General features: G+C 37.4%; 1 protein-coding gene across 1 annotated transcript in view; it reads left to right on the forward strand.

The window, feature by feature from the left end:
- MSR1 (macrophage scavenger receptor 1) overlaps positions 1-17,776 on the forward strand; it is a gene marked incomplete at its 3' end in the record, with an annotated part of 84,106 nt that overhangs the window by 43,227 nt on the left and 23,103 nt on the right. Inside the window, 2 exon segments of the mRNA NM_001082248.1 lie at positions 644-733; positions 11,291-11,344. Of these exon segments, the coding sequence (NP_001075717.1) occupies positions 644-733; positions 11,291-11,344 (144 nt within the window).

Here is a 17,776-nt window from a genome sequence, read left to right on the forward strand (position 1 = left end):
CTATTTCTTGCAATGTTCCTCTCCAAGGAGTCAATTGAAAATTTGACTAGTTGGATCTTACTTAGCTAATAATGGCATTTAAAGTCAGAAGAAGCACACTGAATATCAGATAAACTATTTCATTTCCTATGAACATAATATTTATTTTATATGCGGTTTTCATAGTCACTATAGAGATAAATGATTAAAAAAAGAAGTGGTGGTTTACAGTTTTCATATATGCATATAAAACCCAGGACTTGTATAGTATAAAATATATGCCTATAAATAAATATATGTAGTATGTATATGTGTATGTGTATTTGCATTGTTTGATTTAGGTCTATCAAAATCCTACCACTTGCAGATTCCTGATTACATAAGCTTTCTGATTAAAACTTCAATATTTATTTTTTTGCATGTACTTAATTTCAACTAGCAATGTTTTTAATTGAATTTCTACAGCATACCAAATACATTAATGTTTGAACTTATTACTTATACATTATCTTTCTGTGACATAGATGGAATTCTAGGAAAGCACTTCTGTTTGAAGATTCACTTATTCCATACTCATTAATGAAATTACATGACTTCATTGTACTCTCAGATATGTATGAAAGATTAATTGGTGCCTGCATTTTCTTCCCCATTAACCATGTAGGTCCTCCAGGTCTTAAGGGTGATCGAGGATCTATTGGCTTTCCGGGAAGTCGAGGATATCCAGGACAATCAGGGAAGACTGGGAGGACAGGTATTGTGTTACTTTGCCTGCTTGTTATTGAGGATACAGAAGAAATACCAAATCATAGACAGGCTTTTAAAATTCTTGGATAAAAAAAATGATAACCAAGTTAGGTATTTGGCCTAGTAGTAAAGATGCCAGTTAATTTGCCCATGTACCATGAGAGTACCTTAGAGTATCTTAGAACAAAGATAGTGGGAAGACTGGCAAAGAAAACCCAAGAAGCAACATGTAAATACCCCTTAAACCACAACTGGTTTTCAAAGCCTGCTCAGTTCCTGTTTTCCCAACACAGACAAGCCTGAAATTCTATGCTGTGAAAAATAAACTGCCCACTATTATTTATTAATGTGTAGCAATCCACATGGTTCTACACTTTAACAGTCACTCTCTTGATGGTTTTTTTTTTTTCTTCACTGCTTGTGCCAATGCCCTAAGCTCAAATTGTAAACTCTGAGCAGCAGTTTTAGAAAGGGGTAGGTTTATTATTGCAAATTGGATTTCAAGGTAGATTATTACCAAAAGAAAAGGATTCTTATCACCAGGGTATTTTACATAGATTTTGTTTTTAACAGTGGTTTAGGTTAGTACAAAAAAATACAGCTTCCACACATATCACCTATCTATATATAGTTCCTCCTATTATTATTATTTTTTTGACAGGCAGAGTGGACAGTGAGAGCGAGAGAGACAGAGAGAAAGGTCTTCCTTTGCCGTTCGTTCACCCTCCAATGGCCACTGTGGCCGGCGCACTGTGGCCGGCGCAGCGCGCTGATCCGAAGGCAGGAGCCAGGTGCTTCTCCTGGTCTCCCATGGGGTGCAGGGCCCAAGCACTTGGGCCATCCTCCACTGTACTCCCTGGCCACAGCAGAGAGCTGGCCTGGAAGAGGGGCAACCGGGACAGAATCCGGGCCCCAACTGGGACTACAACCTGGTGTGCCGGTGCCGCTAGGCGGAAGATTAGGCTACCGAGCCGCGGCGCCGGCCAGTTCCTCCTATTATTAACGTGTTATGGTAGTTTGGCTAATTTGTAGCAATTAATGAAGCAATATTAATATGTTGTTATTATTAGCTTAAGCACTTGATTTACATTAGGGGCTACTCTGTATTCTATGTTTCATAGATTTTGGCAAATATATACTGTTGTATATTCATCACTACAGTTTTGTACAGAATAGTTTCACTGTCCCTAAAGATCACCTTCCTCATCACCAAACTCACTCTCCAACAAATCCCTGATGATCACTCATCCCTTTACTATCTTCATAGCTTTGTCTAGTCGTGAATGTCCGATCGCTGAAATCACAGTGCACAGTCTTCAGAATAGCTTCTTCACTTTGCAACAGTATGTATGTAAGGTTTCTCCTTATCTTTTCATGGCCTGATTGCTCATTTCTTTTTATTACTCAGTAATATCCCTCTCACCTATTGAAAGACATCTTAGATGCTTTCTGGTTTTAATCATTATGGCTGAAGCTGCTGTAAGTCTTTGCGTGCAGTTTCTTGGCATGGGCAAGAAATCACCTAGGGATGTAGTTATTAGATCACATGACAGATCTATGTTTTGCTTTGAAAAAAACTGTTAACCTGTTTTCCAAAGTGATTCTGCCATTTTGCATACTCACCAGCAATGAATGAAAATCACTGTTACTATACATACTCAGATTTATTTGATGTTGCCATATTTGAGATTTTAAAAGTTGTAACAGGTAGACTACATAATTGCTGGCAATATCGGTTTTCATGAGCTGTCAACGCCTACTAGGCTTAGAGAAAAATCAGCAAGCCACACATCCACTAGAAACATGATGATGCAGATGAATTACATTTATGTGATACCAACTCTAAAACAGTCCAGCTTGAATCAGGCCTGTGAGGGCAATAAATATGAGAACTGTTTGTTAATTTGTTTGAAATTGTCTACATCACCCAGGGTTTGCTGAATTGACTGAACAATTTGTGTTCAATAAATGAACATATATAAAACCTTAAATTTGACACAATTTCAAGGTTAGTTATAGATTCCAAGAGAATTCTCAATAATTCTTTCAAGTAAGAAAAATATGTTATATGTACTCTGGGTTTAAAATTAAAATGCTCTGTTAGCTTATAATCTATCTCAAATAGCAATTATCATTTAGTATCCTTTGAAAATAAGGATAAGATTTTGCTTCAAATTCTTTTTGGTCCAATGTATTTGTAGCTTTCTATTATATTAAGCTACAAATTAACAAGAAATCATCACGGGGTCATTGCTTGAGCTTGAGCATTTTTATTCCCAAGTATCAAAGACAAATTGCTGTATGGAAAGACTTTCAAGAATAATGCATGATTTCTTTCTCTTTTCTGATTGTGAGATTGGTGCTGAAATGATGAAATTAAGCTTATTGATCACATTATCTTCTCTGAATTAGAAACAGAATATTGGAAAATATCTTCATAATAATAATAATTTCATTAAATCTTCAAAGTAAAGTTACAGTTGGGGATAAAATACTTTTTAACTCCCTCCTGCCTCAAGTCTTGTGCTACCCATTATATATTATATTTTTAAAATTTGGTAAATTAATCTCAAAGAATATTCTCTATACTATAGTTTCTTTTTTTTTTTTACCTTCATAATTTTTTTTTATTTTTTTATTTTTTTTAAACTTTTATTTAATGCATATAATTTTCCAAAGTACGACTTATGGATTACAATGGCTTCCCCCCCATACCGTCCCTCCCACCCACAACCCTCCCCTTTCCCACTCCCTCTCCCCTTCCATTCACATCAAGATTCATTTTCGATTATCTTAATATACAGAAGATCAGCTTAGTATACATTAAGTATGGATTTCAACAGTTTGCTCCCACACAGAAACATAAAGTGAAAAATAATAGATGATTTTTTTTAAATGATGATGAAATCAGAGCAGACCTATTGTCATGTTTAATCCCAGTGAGAGTCAAGTTGGGAATTGATAATTTTTTTTTTTTTTTTACAGAGGATCAGTTTAGTATGCATTAAGTAAGGATTTCAACAGTTTGCACCCCCATAGAAACACAAAGTGAAATATATTGTTTGAGTACTCGTTATAGCATTAAATCTCAATGCACAGCACATTAAGGATAGAGATCCTACATGAGGAGTAAGTGCACAGTGACTCCTGTTGTTGACTTTACAAATTGACACTCCTGTCTATGGCATCAGTAATCTCCCTATGCTCCAGTCATGAGTTTCCAAGGCTATGGAAGCCCTCTGAGTTCTCCGACTCTTATCTTGTTTAGACAAGGTCATAGTCAAAGTGGAGGTTCTCTCCTCCCTTCAGAGAAAGGTACCTCCTTCTTTGATGACCTGTTCTTTCCACTGGGATCTCACTCGCAGAGATCTTTTGCCAGAGTGTCTTGGCTTTCCATGCCTGAAATACTCTCATGAGCTCTTCAGCCAGCTCCGAATGCCTTTAGGGCTGATTCTGAGGCCAGAGTGCTATTTAGGACATCTGCCATTCTATGAGTCTGCTGAGTATCTCACTTCCCATGTTGGATCACTCTCCCCTTTATTTACTCCATCAGTTAGCGTTAGCAGGTACTAGACTTGTCTATGTGCTCCCTTTGACTCCCAGTCCCTTCACCATGACCAACTGTGAACTGAAACTGATCACCTGGAACAGTGAGATGGCATTGGTACATGCCACCTCGATGGGATTGAATTGGAATCCCCTGGTATGCTTCCAACTCCACCACTTGGGGCAAGTCAGCCTGAGCATGTCCCAAATTATACATCTCTTCCCTCTCCCATTCCCACCACCATGTTCAACAGGGATCACATTTCAGTTAATTTTCAACACTTAAGAATAACTGTGCATCAATTACAGATCTAAACCAGTCATATTAAGTAGAACAGATAAAAAAACTACTAAGAGGGATAATGTATTAAGTTGTTCATTAACAGTCAGGGCTATACTGATCAAGCCACCATTTCCCATAGTGTCCACCTCACTCCAACAGGTTTCCCTCTTGGTGTTCAGTCAGTCGTCACTGATCAGGGAGAACATATGGTATTTGTCCCTTTGGGACTGGCTTATTTCACTCAGCATGATGTGTTCCAGATTCCTCCATTTTGTTGCAAATGACTGGATTTCGTTGTTTCTTACTGCGGTATAGTATTCTAAAGAGTACATATCCCATAATTTCTTTATCCAGTCTATCGTTGATGGGCATTTAGGTTGGTTCCAGGTCTTAGCTATTGTGAATTGAGCTGCAATAAACATTAGGGTGCAGACCTCTTTTTTATTTGCCAATTTAAATTCCTTTGGGTAAATTCCAAGGAGTGGGATGGCTGGGTCGAACGGTAGGGTTATATTCAGGTTTCTGAGGAATCTCCAGACTGACTTCCATAGTGGCTTGACCAGTTTGCATTCCCCCCAACAGTGGGTTAGTGTCCCTTTTTCCCCACATCCTCGCCAGCATCTGTTGTTGGTAGATTTCTGCATGTGAGCCATTCTAACCGGGGTGAGGTGAAACCTCATTGTGGTTTTGATTTGCATTTCCCTGATTGCTAATGACCTTGAACATTTTTTCATGTGCCTGTTGGCCATTTGGATTTCCTCTTTTGAAAAATGTCTATTGAGGTCCTTGGCCCATCTCTTAAGTGGGTTGTTGGTTTTGTTTTTGTGGAGTTTCTTGATCTCTTTGTAGATTCTGGTTATTAACCCTTTATCTGTTGCATAGTTTGCAAATATTTTTTCCCATTCTGTCGGTTGTCTCTTCACTCTCCTGACTGTTTCTTTTGCAGTACACAAACTTCTCTATTTGATGAAATCCCAATAGTTGATTTTGGCTTTGACTGCCTGTGCCTCCCGGGTCTTTTCCAGAAATTCTTTGCCTGTGCCAATATCTTGAAGGGTTTCTCCAATGTTCTCTAGTAACTTGATTGTGTCAGGTTGTAGATTTAGGTCTTTAATCCATGTTGAGTGGATTTTTGTGTAAGGTGTAAGGTAGGGGTCTTGCTTCATGATTCTGCACGTGGAAATCCAATTTTCCCAGCACCATTTATTGAATAGACTGTCCTTGCTCCAGGAATTAGTTTTAGATCCTTGATCAAATATAAGTTGGCTGTAGATGTTTGGATTGATTTCTGGTGTTTCAATTCTGTTCCATTGGTCTATCAATCTGTTTCTGTACTAGTACCATGCTGTTTTAATTACAACTGCCCTGTAGTATGTCCTGAAATCTGGTATTGTGATGCCTCCGGCTTTGTTTTTGTTGTACAAGATTGCTTTAGCTATTCGAGGTCTCTTGTGCCTCCATATAAATTTCAGCACCATTTTTTCCAGATCTGAGAAGAAGGTCTTCGGTATCTTGATTGGTATTGCATTGAATCTGTAAATTGCTTTTGGGAGAATGGACATTTTGATGATATTGATTCTTCCAATCCATGAGCATGGAAGATTTTTCCATTTCTTGGTATCCTCTTCTATTTCTTTCTTTAAGGTTTTGTAATTTTCATCGTAGAGATCTTTAACGTCTTTGGTTAAGTTTATTCCAAGGTATTTGATTGTTTTTGTAGCTATTGTGAATGGGATTGATCTTAGAAGTTCTTCCTCAGCCATGGCATTGTCTGTGTATACAAAGGCTGTTGATTTTTGTGCATTGATTTTATACCCTGCTACTTTGCCAAACTGTTCTATGAGTTCCAATAGTCTCTTAGTGGAGTTCTTTGGGTCCCCTAAATACAGAATCATGTCATCTGCAAAGAGGGATAGTTTGAGTTCTTCCTTCCCAATTTGTATCCCTTTAATTTCTTTTTCTTGCCTAATAGCTCTGGCTAGAACCTCCAGAACTATATTGAATAGCAGTGGTGAGAGTGGGCATCCCTGTCTGGTTCCAGATCTCAGTGGAAATGCTTCCAACTTTTCCCCATTCAATAGGATGTTGGCTGTGGGTTTTTCATAGATTGCTTTGATTGTGTTGAGGAATGTTCCTTCCAAACCCAGTTTGCTTAGAGTTTTCATCATGAACGGGTGTTGAATTTTATCAAATGCTTTCTCGGCATCTATTGAGATAATCATATGGTTTTTCTTCTGCAGTCTGTTAATGTGGTGTATCACATTGATTGTCTTGCGCACATTAAACTATCCCTGCATACCAGGGATAAATCCCACTTGGTCTGGGTGGATGATCTTTCTGATGTGTTGTTGCATTCTATTGGCGAGAATTTTATTGAGGATTTTTGCATCTATGTTCATCAGGGATATTGGTCTGTAATTCTCTTTCAATGCTGCATCTTTTTCCGGCTTAGGAATTAAGGTGATGCTGGCTTCCTAGAAAGAATTTGGGAGGACTCCCTCTTCTTCGATTGTTCTGAATAGTTTGAGAAGAATTGGAGTTAGTTCTTCTTTAAACGTCTGGTAGAATTCAGCAGTGAATCCATCTGGTCCTGGGCTTTTCTTTGTTGGGAGGGCCTTTATTACTGTTTCAATTTCTGTCTCAGTTATGGGTCTGTTTAGGTTTTCGATGTCTTCCTGGTTCAATTTAGGCAGGTTGCATGTGTCCAGGAATCTATCCATTTCTGATAGGTTTCCCTGTTTGCTGGCATACAAGTCCTTGTAGTAATTTCTGATGATTCTTTTTATTTCTGTGGTGTCTGTTGTTACATTTCCTTTTTCATCTCTGATTTTATTGATTTGGGTCTTTTCTCTTCTTCTTTTAGTTAGTTGGGCCAATGGGGTGTCAATTTTGTTTATTTTTTCAAAAAACCAGCTCTTCGTTTGGCTGATTTTTTGTAATGTTTTTCTTGATTCAATCCTGTTGATTTCTTCTCTGATTTTAATTATTTCTCTTCTCCTACTAGATTTGGGTCTGATTTGCTGTAGGTTTTCTAGATCCTTGAGGTGAATAACAAACGCAAAAACCGAGGTAATAAAAACAAGGAAGTCACCATGACGCCCTCAAATGAAAAAGACACCCCAATTCAAGATTATGAAGATGATGACATAGAAGAAATGCAAGAAGCAGATCTCAAAAAATTGATAAGAACATTAAGAAGTTCTCAAAAACAAATTCTGGAACTACACAAATCCTTAATGGACAAGATAGAAAATCTCTCTCGTGAAAATGAAATATTAAGGAGGAATCAAAATGAAACGAAACAACTAGTACAACAGGAAACTGTGATAGTGACTGAAGTGAAGAATTCAATAGATCAAATGAAAAACACAATAGAGAGCCTTAAAAACAGAATGGGTGAAGCAGAAGAGAGAATATCGGACTTAGAAGACAGAGAACAGGAAAGGATACAGTCAGACCAAAGAAAAGAAGAGGAAATTAGAAATCTGAAACATATTGTCGGGAATCTTCAGGATACTATTAAAAAACCCAACATTCGGGTTCTAGGAGTTCCTGAAGGCATGGAGAGGGAGAAAGGATTAGAAGGCCTTTTTTAGTGAGATATTAGCAGAAAATTTCCCAGGTTTGGAGAAGGACAGAGAAATCCTAGTACAGGAAGCCCACAGAACCCCTAATAAACACGACCAAAAGAGATCCTCACCACGACACGTTGTAATTAAACTCTCCACAGTGAAACATAAAGAAAAGATCCTAAAATGTGCAAGAGAGAAACGTCAGATTACTCTCAGAGGATCTCCAATCAGACTCACAGCTGACTTCTCATCAGAAACTCTAAAAGCTAGGAGGGAATGGCGAGATATAGCCCAGGTACTAAGAGAGAACAACTGCCAGCCCAGAATATTATATCCTGCAAAGCTATCATTTGTGAATGAAGGTGAAATAAAGACTTTTCATTGCAAACAGAAATTGAAAGAATTTGTTGCCACTCGTCCAGCCCTGCAAAGGATGCTTAAAGATGTGTTACACACAGAAACACAGAAACACGGTCATCAATATGAAAGAAGGTAAAGGAAGGAAACCAAGGAAGGAAACCTCACAGCAAAAGATCACAGGGAATTCAAAGCATATATTAGAACTTATCTTTGGTAAATGGCAGGGCAAAGTTACCACTTATCATTAGTCACTTTGAACGTGAATGGCCTGAACTGTCCAGTTGAAAGACACCGATTGGCTGATTGGGTTAAGGAACAAAACCCATCTATTTGCTGCTTACAAGAAACACATCTTTCCAACAAAGATCCATACAGACTGAAAGTGAAAGGCTGGAAAAAGATATACCATGCCAACAGAAATGAAAAAAGAGCGGGCGTAGCCATCTTAATATCGGACAACATAAACTTTACCACAACAACTGTTAAGAGAGACAAAGAGGGACACTATATCATGATTAAGGGATCAATTCAACAGGAAGATATAACAATTATCAATGTATATGCACCTAACTACAGGGCACCAGTTTATCTAAAAGATTTATTAACGGACTTAAAGGGAGACTTAGACCCCAATACAGTAGTACTGGGGGACTTCAATACTCCACTCTCAGAAATAGACAGATCATCCGGTCAGAAGATCAACAAGGATACAGTAGACTTAAACGACACTATAGCCCAAATGGATCTAACAGATATATACAGAACTTTTCATCCTACAGCTAAAGATTTTACATTCTTCTCAGCAGTACATGGAAGCCTCTCTAGGATTGACCACATACTAGGCCATAAAGCAAGTCTCAGCAAATTCAAAAGAATTAGAATCATACCATGCAGCTTCTCAGACCATAAAGGAATGAAGTTGGAAATTAGTAACTCAGGAATCCCTAGAGCATACGCAAACACATGGAGATTGAACAACATGCTCCTGAATGAACAATGGGTCATAGAAGAAATCAAAAGAGAAATCAAAAACTTTCTGGAAGTAAATGAGGATAACAGCACAACATACCAAAACTTATGGGACACAGCAAAAGCAGTGTTAAGAGGAAAGTTTATATCAATAGGTGCCTACATCAAGAAATTGGAAAGACACCAAATAGATGAGCTTTCAATTCACCTCAAGGATCTATACTATAGTTTCAATTATATGTAATTGCTTTAAAATTTACTTATATGGGTGAAATGGTCATTTTTCCATTCAATTTTTGTTTATAGCCATTGTCTATATTCCCACTAAACTAGGGTGTTTTTGCTTTTTACTTGTTAAATTTCTTATTTGGTGACATATTAAACCTTTGTACTGAAATGCAAATTTAAAATCATGTTATCTGAAAAATTAAAAAAAAAAAGGGAGAAAGAAAGAGGTTAGGAGGGGAAGCAGTGGAGGGAGGGAGGGAGGAAGGAAGGAGTATCATTGTGTTCTTGGAATTGTATCTACAAATCTCAATGAATCTGTTAAAAACTAATTAAAATTAAAATTATAAAAGCATATGAGGATGAAAGTTCAATACAAAACACAGATGAAGACTATGTAAATTAGAGAAACAAAAAGTTAATAAATAAATATTATTAACATTTTAAAATAAAATTTAAAATAATTGTTCCATAAAAGGTGAAAAATTATTTCTGTATCACTCATTGAGAATAAAATCTCAGAGAGTGGGTTCCAGCTAAGCTTTGGGATATGAGTAATAGAAGTGTTCTTAGGGAGAGCTGCCATCTCTTATGGATCAGGTGCTTTATAAACATTCTTGGTAATTTTCAAGGCAACATTGAAAAGAAAGTCTTATATTTTCATTTTATAGAAGAATAAATTCAGCTTAGAAAGGCTTAAAGGCTTTTGAATACACAAACTTAGTGACTGGCAGAGAGAAATAAGACAAGGGTTTTGAAAATTATTACTGCAAAGTCTGTGTTTTTAAAAATTTATCTATTTGAAAGGCAAATCAACAGAGGGAGGGACAGAAGGAGGTGGGGAATGGGGCAGTGAAGAGATTTTCCATCCTCTTGTTTATTCCTCCAGATGATCTCAACAGCCAGGTATGGGCCAGGCTGAAGTCCAGAGCCAAGAATTTCATCTTAGTGTCTTTCATAAAGTGGCATGGGCCCAAGTGCTTTCTAAGATACATTAGCAGAGAGCTAGATTGGAAGCAGAACAGCCAAGACTTGGACCCACTCTAATGCTAGTAGCACAGGCATTTTACCCTCCTACACCTCAATGTGCATCCCAAGGTATATAATTTTTAAATTAAATCCTTTTAGCTGTTGGGTGAAATCCAGACACAAGACTTTCTGTCTTCCCCTAAGACTGAGGTCATGATAATCTTAGCTCTCCCAGAATTTCACCCACAGCCAACCTTTGGGAGTTCTGCCCTGAAGAAATAGAAAATGAGCTCAGTAAATTGACATGGGAATAGAAAAAGAAAGGTTAGAATGAGGTGAGAGAAACTGGGGCATGGGAGGAAGACACAATGAATGAAGCGAGGAAAAGAAGGATGAGTATCACAAAGCAGACTGCTTCTATTTCAACTTTGGCTGTTTCAGGAAAATAGGACAGTGCCTACCTTATGAATAACTTGGAGACAGCACAATCCTACATTCATACTATTAATGCCAACATCATAATATTTCAATATCTGTAGGTTGTTTCACATTGGCATTTTTAGATTTGTGTCCATTGAAAGCAAGCATTGTGAATTCCTCTGATTAAAAACAATTTTTGGTGCTTTTTTTTTCCCTCAAGGATATCCTGGACCAAAAGGCCAAAAGGGAGAAAAAGGCAGTGGAAGCATCCTGAGTAAGTTTACAGTTTCTCGTCTTCTGTGTGTATTTTTGTGTGAATTAATAAGATTGTGAGGTTAGTGATGTGGGCTTGAGACAAATGTTGTATTCCAGCACAAATCCACAAAATTCTGTGGCTATCAGCCACAGTTCTCTATGAGCATACTAACTGGAGTAAAACAGATTAAATTACACAATTCTTTCAAGCATTTGTATTTTGTTTTTGTGATGAAGGCTATTTTCTAAAAATTCCACAGAGAAAATTGTTCAGTTTTCAAGTCAGTTTCTATCCATTGAAGGAAAATCATGCTTATGAATAAAACAATTACAGCCTCCTTACCTACTAACTGAGCTAACTGGAATCTTCTAGATAGGAATTTAGACAACCCAAGAACTCTGAGAGATTATCCTCAAACACGTAACATTTTTGGTTTTGTTTCACTAAAGCCTTAAAAGTGATATTCTTTGTCCTAAGCTTTCAAACCTACAACAGAATAGATTTTACAATGGGAATCCTTGTCAATAGAATGTTGACTTCATGTTGGAATCTGTAAATTGTATCCTAACAAATAGAGGATGAGGTGTCTTCCAGCTGCCCTTCTGTAAGTCATTTGTATACATACATCTGTAAGTTGTATGTCTCAACCAAATCTGTACTCACAGGATGAAGGGTTAGGAAGTGCAATGAAGACTCCCCACTGGGAGTCAAAGTGTTCCTCCCCCCATTCCCATTAGCAGCCCCATGTTTTGTGTGCCTGTTTTGTGGAGTAGTTGATACAATCAAAGCAATCATAATTTTTATTCATTCAGGAATCTGTTTTAGATGAATTATGACTTGTCTTTTGATGTACCAAAATCTCACAGGTTTCAGTTATAATCATTGATCTAAAAACACAAGGCATTGATTTCTATGCCTTAGCGAATAGTATGGATGGACACTACAGGTAGACAAGTTGGGATACCTGGTATGACTACCAGTGTGGCGGGAGTGTAACGTGACCATGGAGCTTTCAGTGTTGGATGGAAGAGTGTTGTGGATTCTCTGAGTACTTTATTTAATGACTGTTTCTGTTATTATTAATATTGCGATAACTGGAATGGTCTGTCATCTCACTTCTCCTTTGTGTCCATTTGTCCATTAATGTATTCACTTCTGGCTGGTGTTGCTTTTTTGCTCCACTTGCTCCCATTTCTGGGTCTACTCCCTTTGTTTCAGTTGAACTCCTCTTGGAACTCTTCCTTCTTTCTATGCTTATCTTTATCTCTAGCTTTATTTTACCTTTTGTTCTTCCTTATCTCCTTTTCCTAAGGCTTCTAAACATTGATTCTAGTCTCAAGTTGGGCAGATAAGGTGGGATCTTCTTCTTTTGTAGTTTGTAAACTGAGCACCAATACTGTCTTCTGCTACCTTAGGCTGTCAAAAGGTTTCAATATCTTGTTCAGATAAAGTTAAAAGGGTTTTTAGTTATTGATATTTTCATAGTTTTAAAAATTTATATGTCTGTTTCCTTTGAGAAAGCACTAGTAGAAGTTTTTCTGTGTGTAAATGTATACAACCTCTGGATTCTTCTCCATGCCTTCTGCTTGGAGAGTATATAACAACCCCATACTGTGTCAGAGACAGAGAGAGGGCGGGAGAGAAAGAGAGAGAGCAAGTTCTATACATACACATCTTGTATAGGATTACTTTTTATTCACTTAATTAAATGTGCTTGCCATCTGTCACTATCATTACTTATGACTCTACCTCTTTTCTTTCAGTGAGTACACATTATCCCAATATGGAAGGGAACTTCAAAAAGTTTGTAGAAAAATGGAAGTAAAAATAAGTTTATTTTGGTGCAAAAATTTTTGAAATTTACACATAAACTATATGTATAAATTTATACATATATTTTTATTACACATTTTGAAGGCTCTGCTATGCATGGATTTTAAAATTCTTTGAATTATACTATTTTTTCATTCTAATTTCCGTGGTCTTTTCAAAGTATCTTCATACAACTGTACCAAAATTACCATAATACATTCAATGCCCTAGTCTTGAACACTTAATTTTTGTTTGCTTTGTTTTGGCTTTAATAACTAATATTACTTTCAACATCCTCATATATGATCTTGTGGAAATAATTTTAATAGTGAATATTCTGGAATAAATGATTTTTAGGTTGTATGTGTCTTACAATTCAATGAATTCTTGCAAATGGCTCAGAAAGTTGTACCAAGTTATACTGTAGGAAAGTGCCAGATTCCCCACATCTTTAATTCTGATACATGAACATTTATATTGAATTATTTCAGTATACTTTAAAATTATTTTTCAGGCATGATTTAAATACAATAAAATAATCATTGATTTCCTCTTTTATGTGTGTGTCAGGACCAGTACAACTAACTCCCTGATCGAATTAGGGCAGGGCCCTTTTAAGATCAGATGGCTTGGGCAGGACACCTGCTACATCTCATTAAAAGACCTTTCAACTCTGGACGAGTCATCAGCACAAATGACTTCCAAGATACCTTTGTGACTCCAGACGACCTTGATTCCTGTGTCCAGCCTGCTTCCACATGGCTTCCTCTCCCCGCCTTGGTACTGTTTGGGTCTCTGCTGCCATGTTCACACCACTTTCCACTGTAGTACTGCACCCTCATCCCTGCCCTCTAGCCTGGGTGTCTCCCAAGAACTGACTGACATGCTGTGCCAACCAGCCCTGTGATGCCATGCCAGGAGCTCTCCAATGCCACTCACCTACACTTTTGCTGAACTTATTTTAATCCATTGGGTTCTGGTAGAAATCTCATGTGTTTTGATTGTATGGGGATTCTTTACATGTGAAACATTTTTCTCAACCAAGTATAAGGAAGACATAAACTAAAATTCATCCACTAAATCATTCATTCACTCATTCATTTAGCATATGTTCATTGCATACTTCCTGGAGCTGAACATAGTAGCTAATATGACAGATGTTTCCTCTGGCCTGAGCAGAGTCCCTGAGAGACATAGATAAATAAATAGGCAACTATGACACATCATAGTTCACACTGGAGAAAAATCAAAGCTATAGTGTACTTAGAGAGGATAATGACTTTTTATTCCTTACAATGTTTTTAAAAATTTGATTTTGATTTGCTTATTTACCTTCCTGTCTTGATAGTCCCCAAATTAAGCATGTGTTCTTTTTCAATTTGAAAGTGAGGTACAGTGGATTTTGGGCAATTAATTCAACATATTTGAACCAAAAACAAAATTCCTTTCCTTATATTACTTCGCCATTTCCCACAAAATATTTTGATCAGGAAAAAGTAATGCTGATAGTTTTTTGTTCTAAATACACACTCTGTATTTTGTGGTTTAAGTGACCAGTGTAGACCCTGCAGGAAAAGAAAAACTTCATTAGAGCTGAAAATATTTTGTGTAGGTAAAGAAAGGGATGGAAATGAGGCAGGATAAAAGGCAGGAAAAGCTAGGCAAAAAAAAAAAAAATGGAATAGGAAAAATGTAGGATTACTTGTCATCTTTTCAGTGTCTCTGGGTTGATGATCAGACTCCATTTTCACAACTACTCTTTCCATCACAGAGCCTCGGGCTCACAGCATCAAGATTCTAGTAGAAATGTAAGCAGTGTGCCCAAGTGTATCTCACCATTTCCATTACCTTTCTTGCAAAAGGGACCTCGTAACACCTACCTCACAGGGTTGTTGTGAGGATCAATTAAGACGTGTATGTCAAGATGCCCTGTAATGTCATAAAATGCTTTCAAGACACACAGTACAATTCACAGGAGTTTCTCTGAACTGCAACTACTATTTCTCACTTGTGTAATACAGATATTTTAAATCTGTAATCAAAATAGAAGTGAAAGGAAAATGAAAATGCAAGAAGCCAAATAAACATCATGGATGAAGAGAGAGATGCTAGAGAATAAGATAAGACTTTATATTGGAGAGAGCAATGCAAGTGTGACCAGATCACAAATCAATGAGTTTGTCTGAGCCAAGCAGAAGAGCATTAGTTATAAATAAAAGGAGCGACTAAACAGAGTGCACACCAGAGGCCAGAAGCTGTCAACAAAGGTCAGAACAAAATGTCAGGCTAATAAAACAAGAGTGCAAACTCTGAAGGACAAAGCATGAGCCCAAGATGCTGTTGATGAGCAAGTTCCAAGAAGGGTTGAAACAAATTGGCGTTGTCAGTGGTACTCTCTGAGTCTCTGCCTGCATGACATCAAAATCTGCAAGGAAAAATAAAGAGGAGATAGCAGGGAATCTGCCAGCCAGCCAGAGAGTCCTCAATATTGGCAAACTAGCAACAAGGAATAGCAATTTAATGTAAACATCTAGAGATAAGTGGAGAATTTATCCCTGGTTAAATTTGGTGTGACTTCCTGTTTCACTCTTCTGGAGGCAGGTAGAGTATGGCAGATTCTCAAGGCAGCAGTCCTTGGTCCACACTGGAAATCCCATGTGGAAATCCCAAGGATTCAGTTCACAAGTCATTTTATATCCCAGACTAAATATGGATTGTCAAGTGTATAATACTAGCTCAAATTTCCCAAATTAGTGGAGACAGGCTTTGCTTCTCTCTTTAGACAAAAATAGATGCTGAGTGCCCAGTTCAAATGTACAAAGTATACCAATTTTAATACCATAAAATGCAAAGATGTGTGCACCAAACTTTAATGGTTGTTAATGCGTTGTCTGCTGTGTTCTTGCCTGAACTAGGAAGGTAAGCATTTCACTATGCAGAAAAATTCCTGCCATACAATTAAACACTTTGTGAGGCTTGTGCTGAATATTCCAGTTACTCCTACGTGTGGTTTGTTAGTATGTTTTACTGTGTTTTTCTTATGTCCAATCAAAGTATGACTGGGATGCATGTTTTGAGTTTTTGAAATGCATACAATGATAAGAAAAATTCATTTGTCTTTGATTTGACTTCTGCTGAAGATGCAGTTCAGTCATGAATGATTTCTGATTATTCTCAAAGCATTCTCTTGATCAAGGTAAAACCTCTGATAACTATACAGTTGACAATCAGTAAAAGGTACATTTGATACATTATCATATCTTATCCTCAGAAGAGCCCTTGGGATAATTACTGGTTTTATCCCTATTTGATGGATGAAAAATTGAAGGATATTGTCAAAAATGAGAGAGTAAAAACTCAAAGCAGTCCCTGTGATTCCAATCAATATTCCTTCACCAGTTGTGGATTTTTATAAATAACATACATTTGTGCTATGGATAGAGTGTGTGTGTGTGAGAGAGAGAGAGAGAGAAAAGAAAAATAAAGTGGTAATTAGTAGGTTGGTTTTCTAGAAGACGCCTAATAAATTGAAAATACTAAGGTGATAAAAATTCTTGTAGTAGGTCAAGTTCCAAAACAGTGTTCTTTGTTAGTTTTAATTTGTTGATGTTTCTACCTTCAGTACACCAGCTGTTGCCTTCAGTCTTTTCCCCAAGTATATTATTCATAAATGTAGTCTGCCTATAATACCTTCAGTACCTCTATTATCATTAATGAGAGTCACTTATGTCCTCTGGGGAAGAGATTCCTATTAGCGTTCTGTCTTTACTACGCTAGCTGGCTCAGTGTTAACATTTTCCAATATCATTTGCCTGCTTTGAAATCTCCCTGCTTTTACCATGGCTCCTTTTTGACTCTACCATATAGCTTTTTAGTAGCACCAGCTGTGAGTGAACAGAGCAGAGTGTGCCTGAGCAGTGATGGCTCTACATAAATGCTGACTCTTGATAGTGTGGTGGTTAAAGCTGTCTATGATTTCACAAATTGATACTAAAAATACCCAGTGTTTCATTAACACCTTAGATGCATTCCTTAATATGTCTTATAAATTGAAATAGAGATTTAAATTGGTAATGGATCCAGGGGTTAGCACTTGTCCTGTTAAGTGCCTATCCCAGCTGACTCTCACAGCTCAAGTCTCCCCAGAAGCAATTAGAAGGAAAAAAAAAAATCAATACAGTTTCAGCCAGGTCTTTTGCACTAGCCAAAAATGCAGTTCATCCAGTATGTGCAGGAATGCAGATGTAGACAGATCCAACATGCAGCTTCCTATTCCTCTACAAGCTCTGAAGACCAAATGTCTTTCTGACTTTCTGGCTTCCTATTCTACAGTAAGAAATTGCACCTTAACAGTAACACAGGATCATTTATTTAGCTCACATTAAAGCACTTCCCAGGTATTGGATCACAAATTCGACCCACTCAGCTTGGCAGCTTTGGGAATGTATTGCCCTTAAAGAGAGAATTGCATCTTCAATTTCCCTAGAACAGTGTGGATAACTTGCTTGTATGTGACAATTCCAAGGAATCTGTCCTGCACCCTGTCCTGGCACCTGTTACGGCTGCACCTGCAGACGCCTGACCCTTTGTTGAGTGCCGCCATTATTCCCATTTCTGGCCTCCCTTAAATGCTTCCTC

This window comes from Oryctolagus cuniculus, chromosome 2, assembly GCF_051225735.1.
Source record: "Oryctolagus cuniculus isolate XC-2025 breed Fujian yellow rabbit chromosome 2, ASM5122573v1, whole genome shotgun sequence".
Lineage (NCBI taxonomy): Eukaryota > Metazoa > Chordata > Mammalia > Lagomorpha > Leporidae > Oryctolagus > Oryctolagus cuniculus.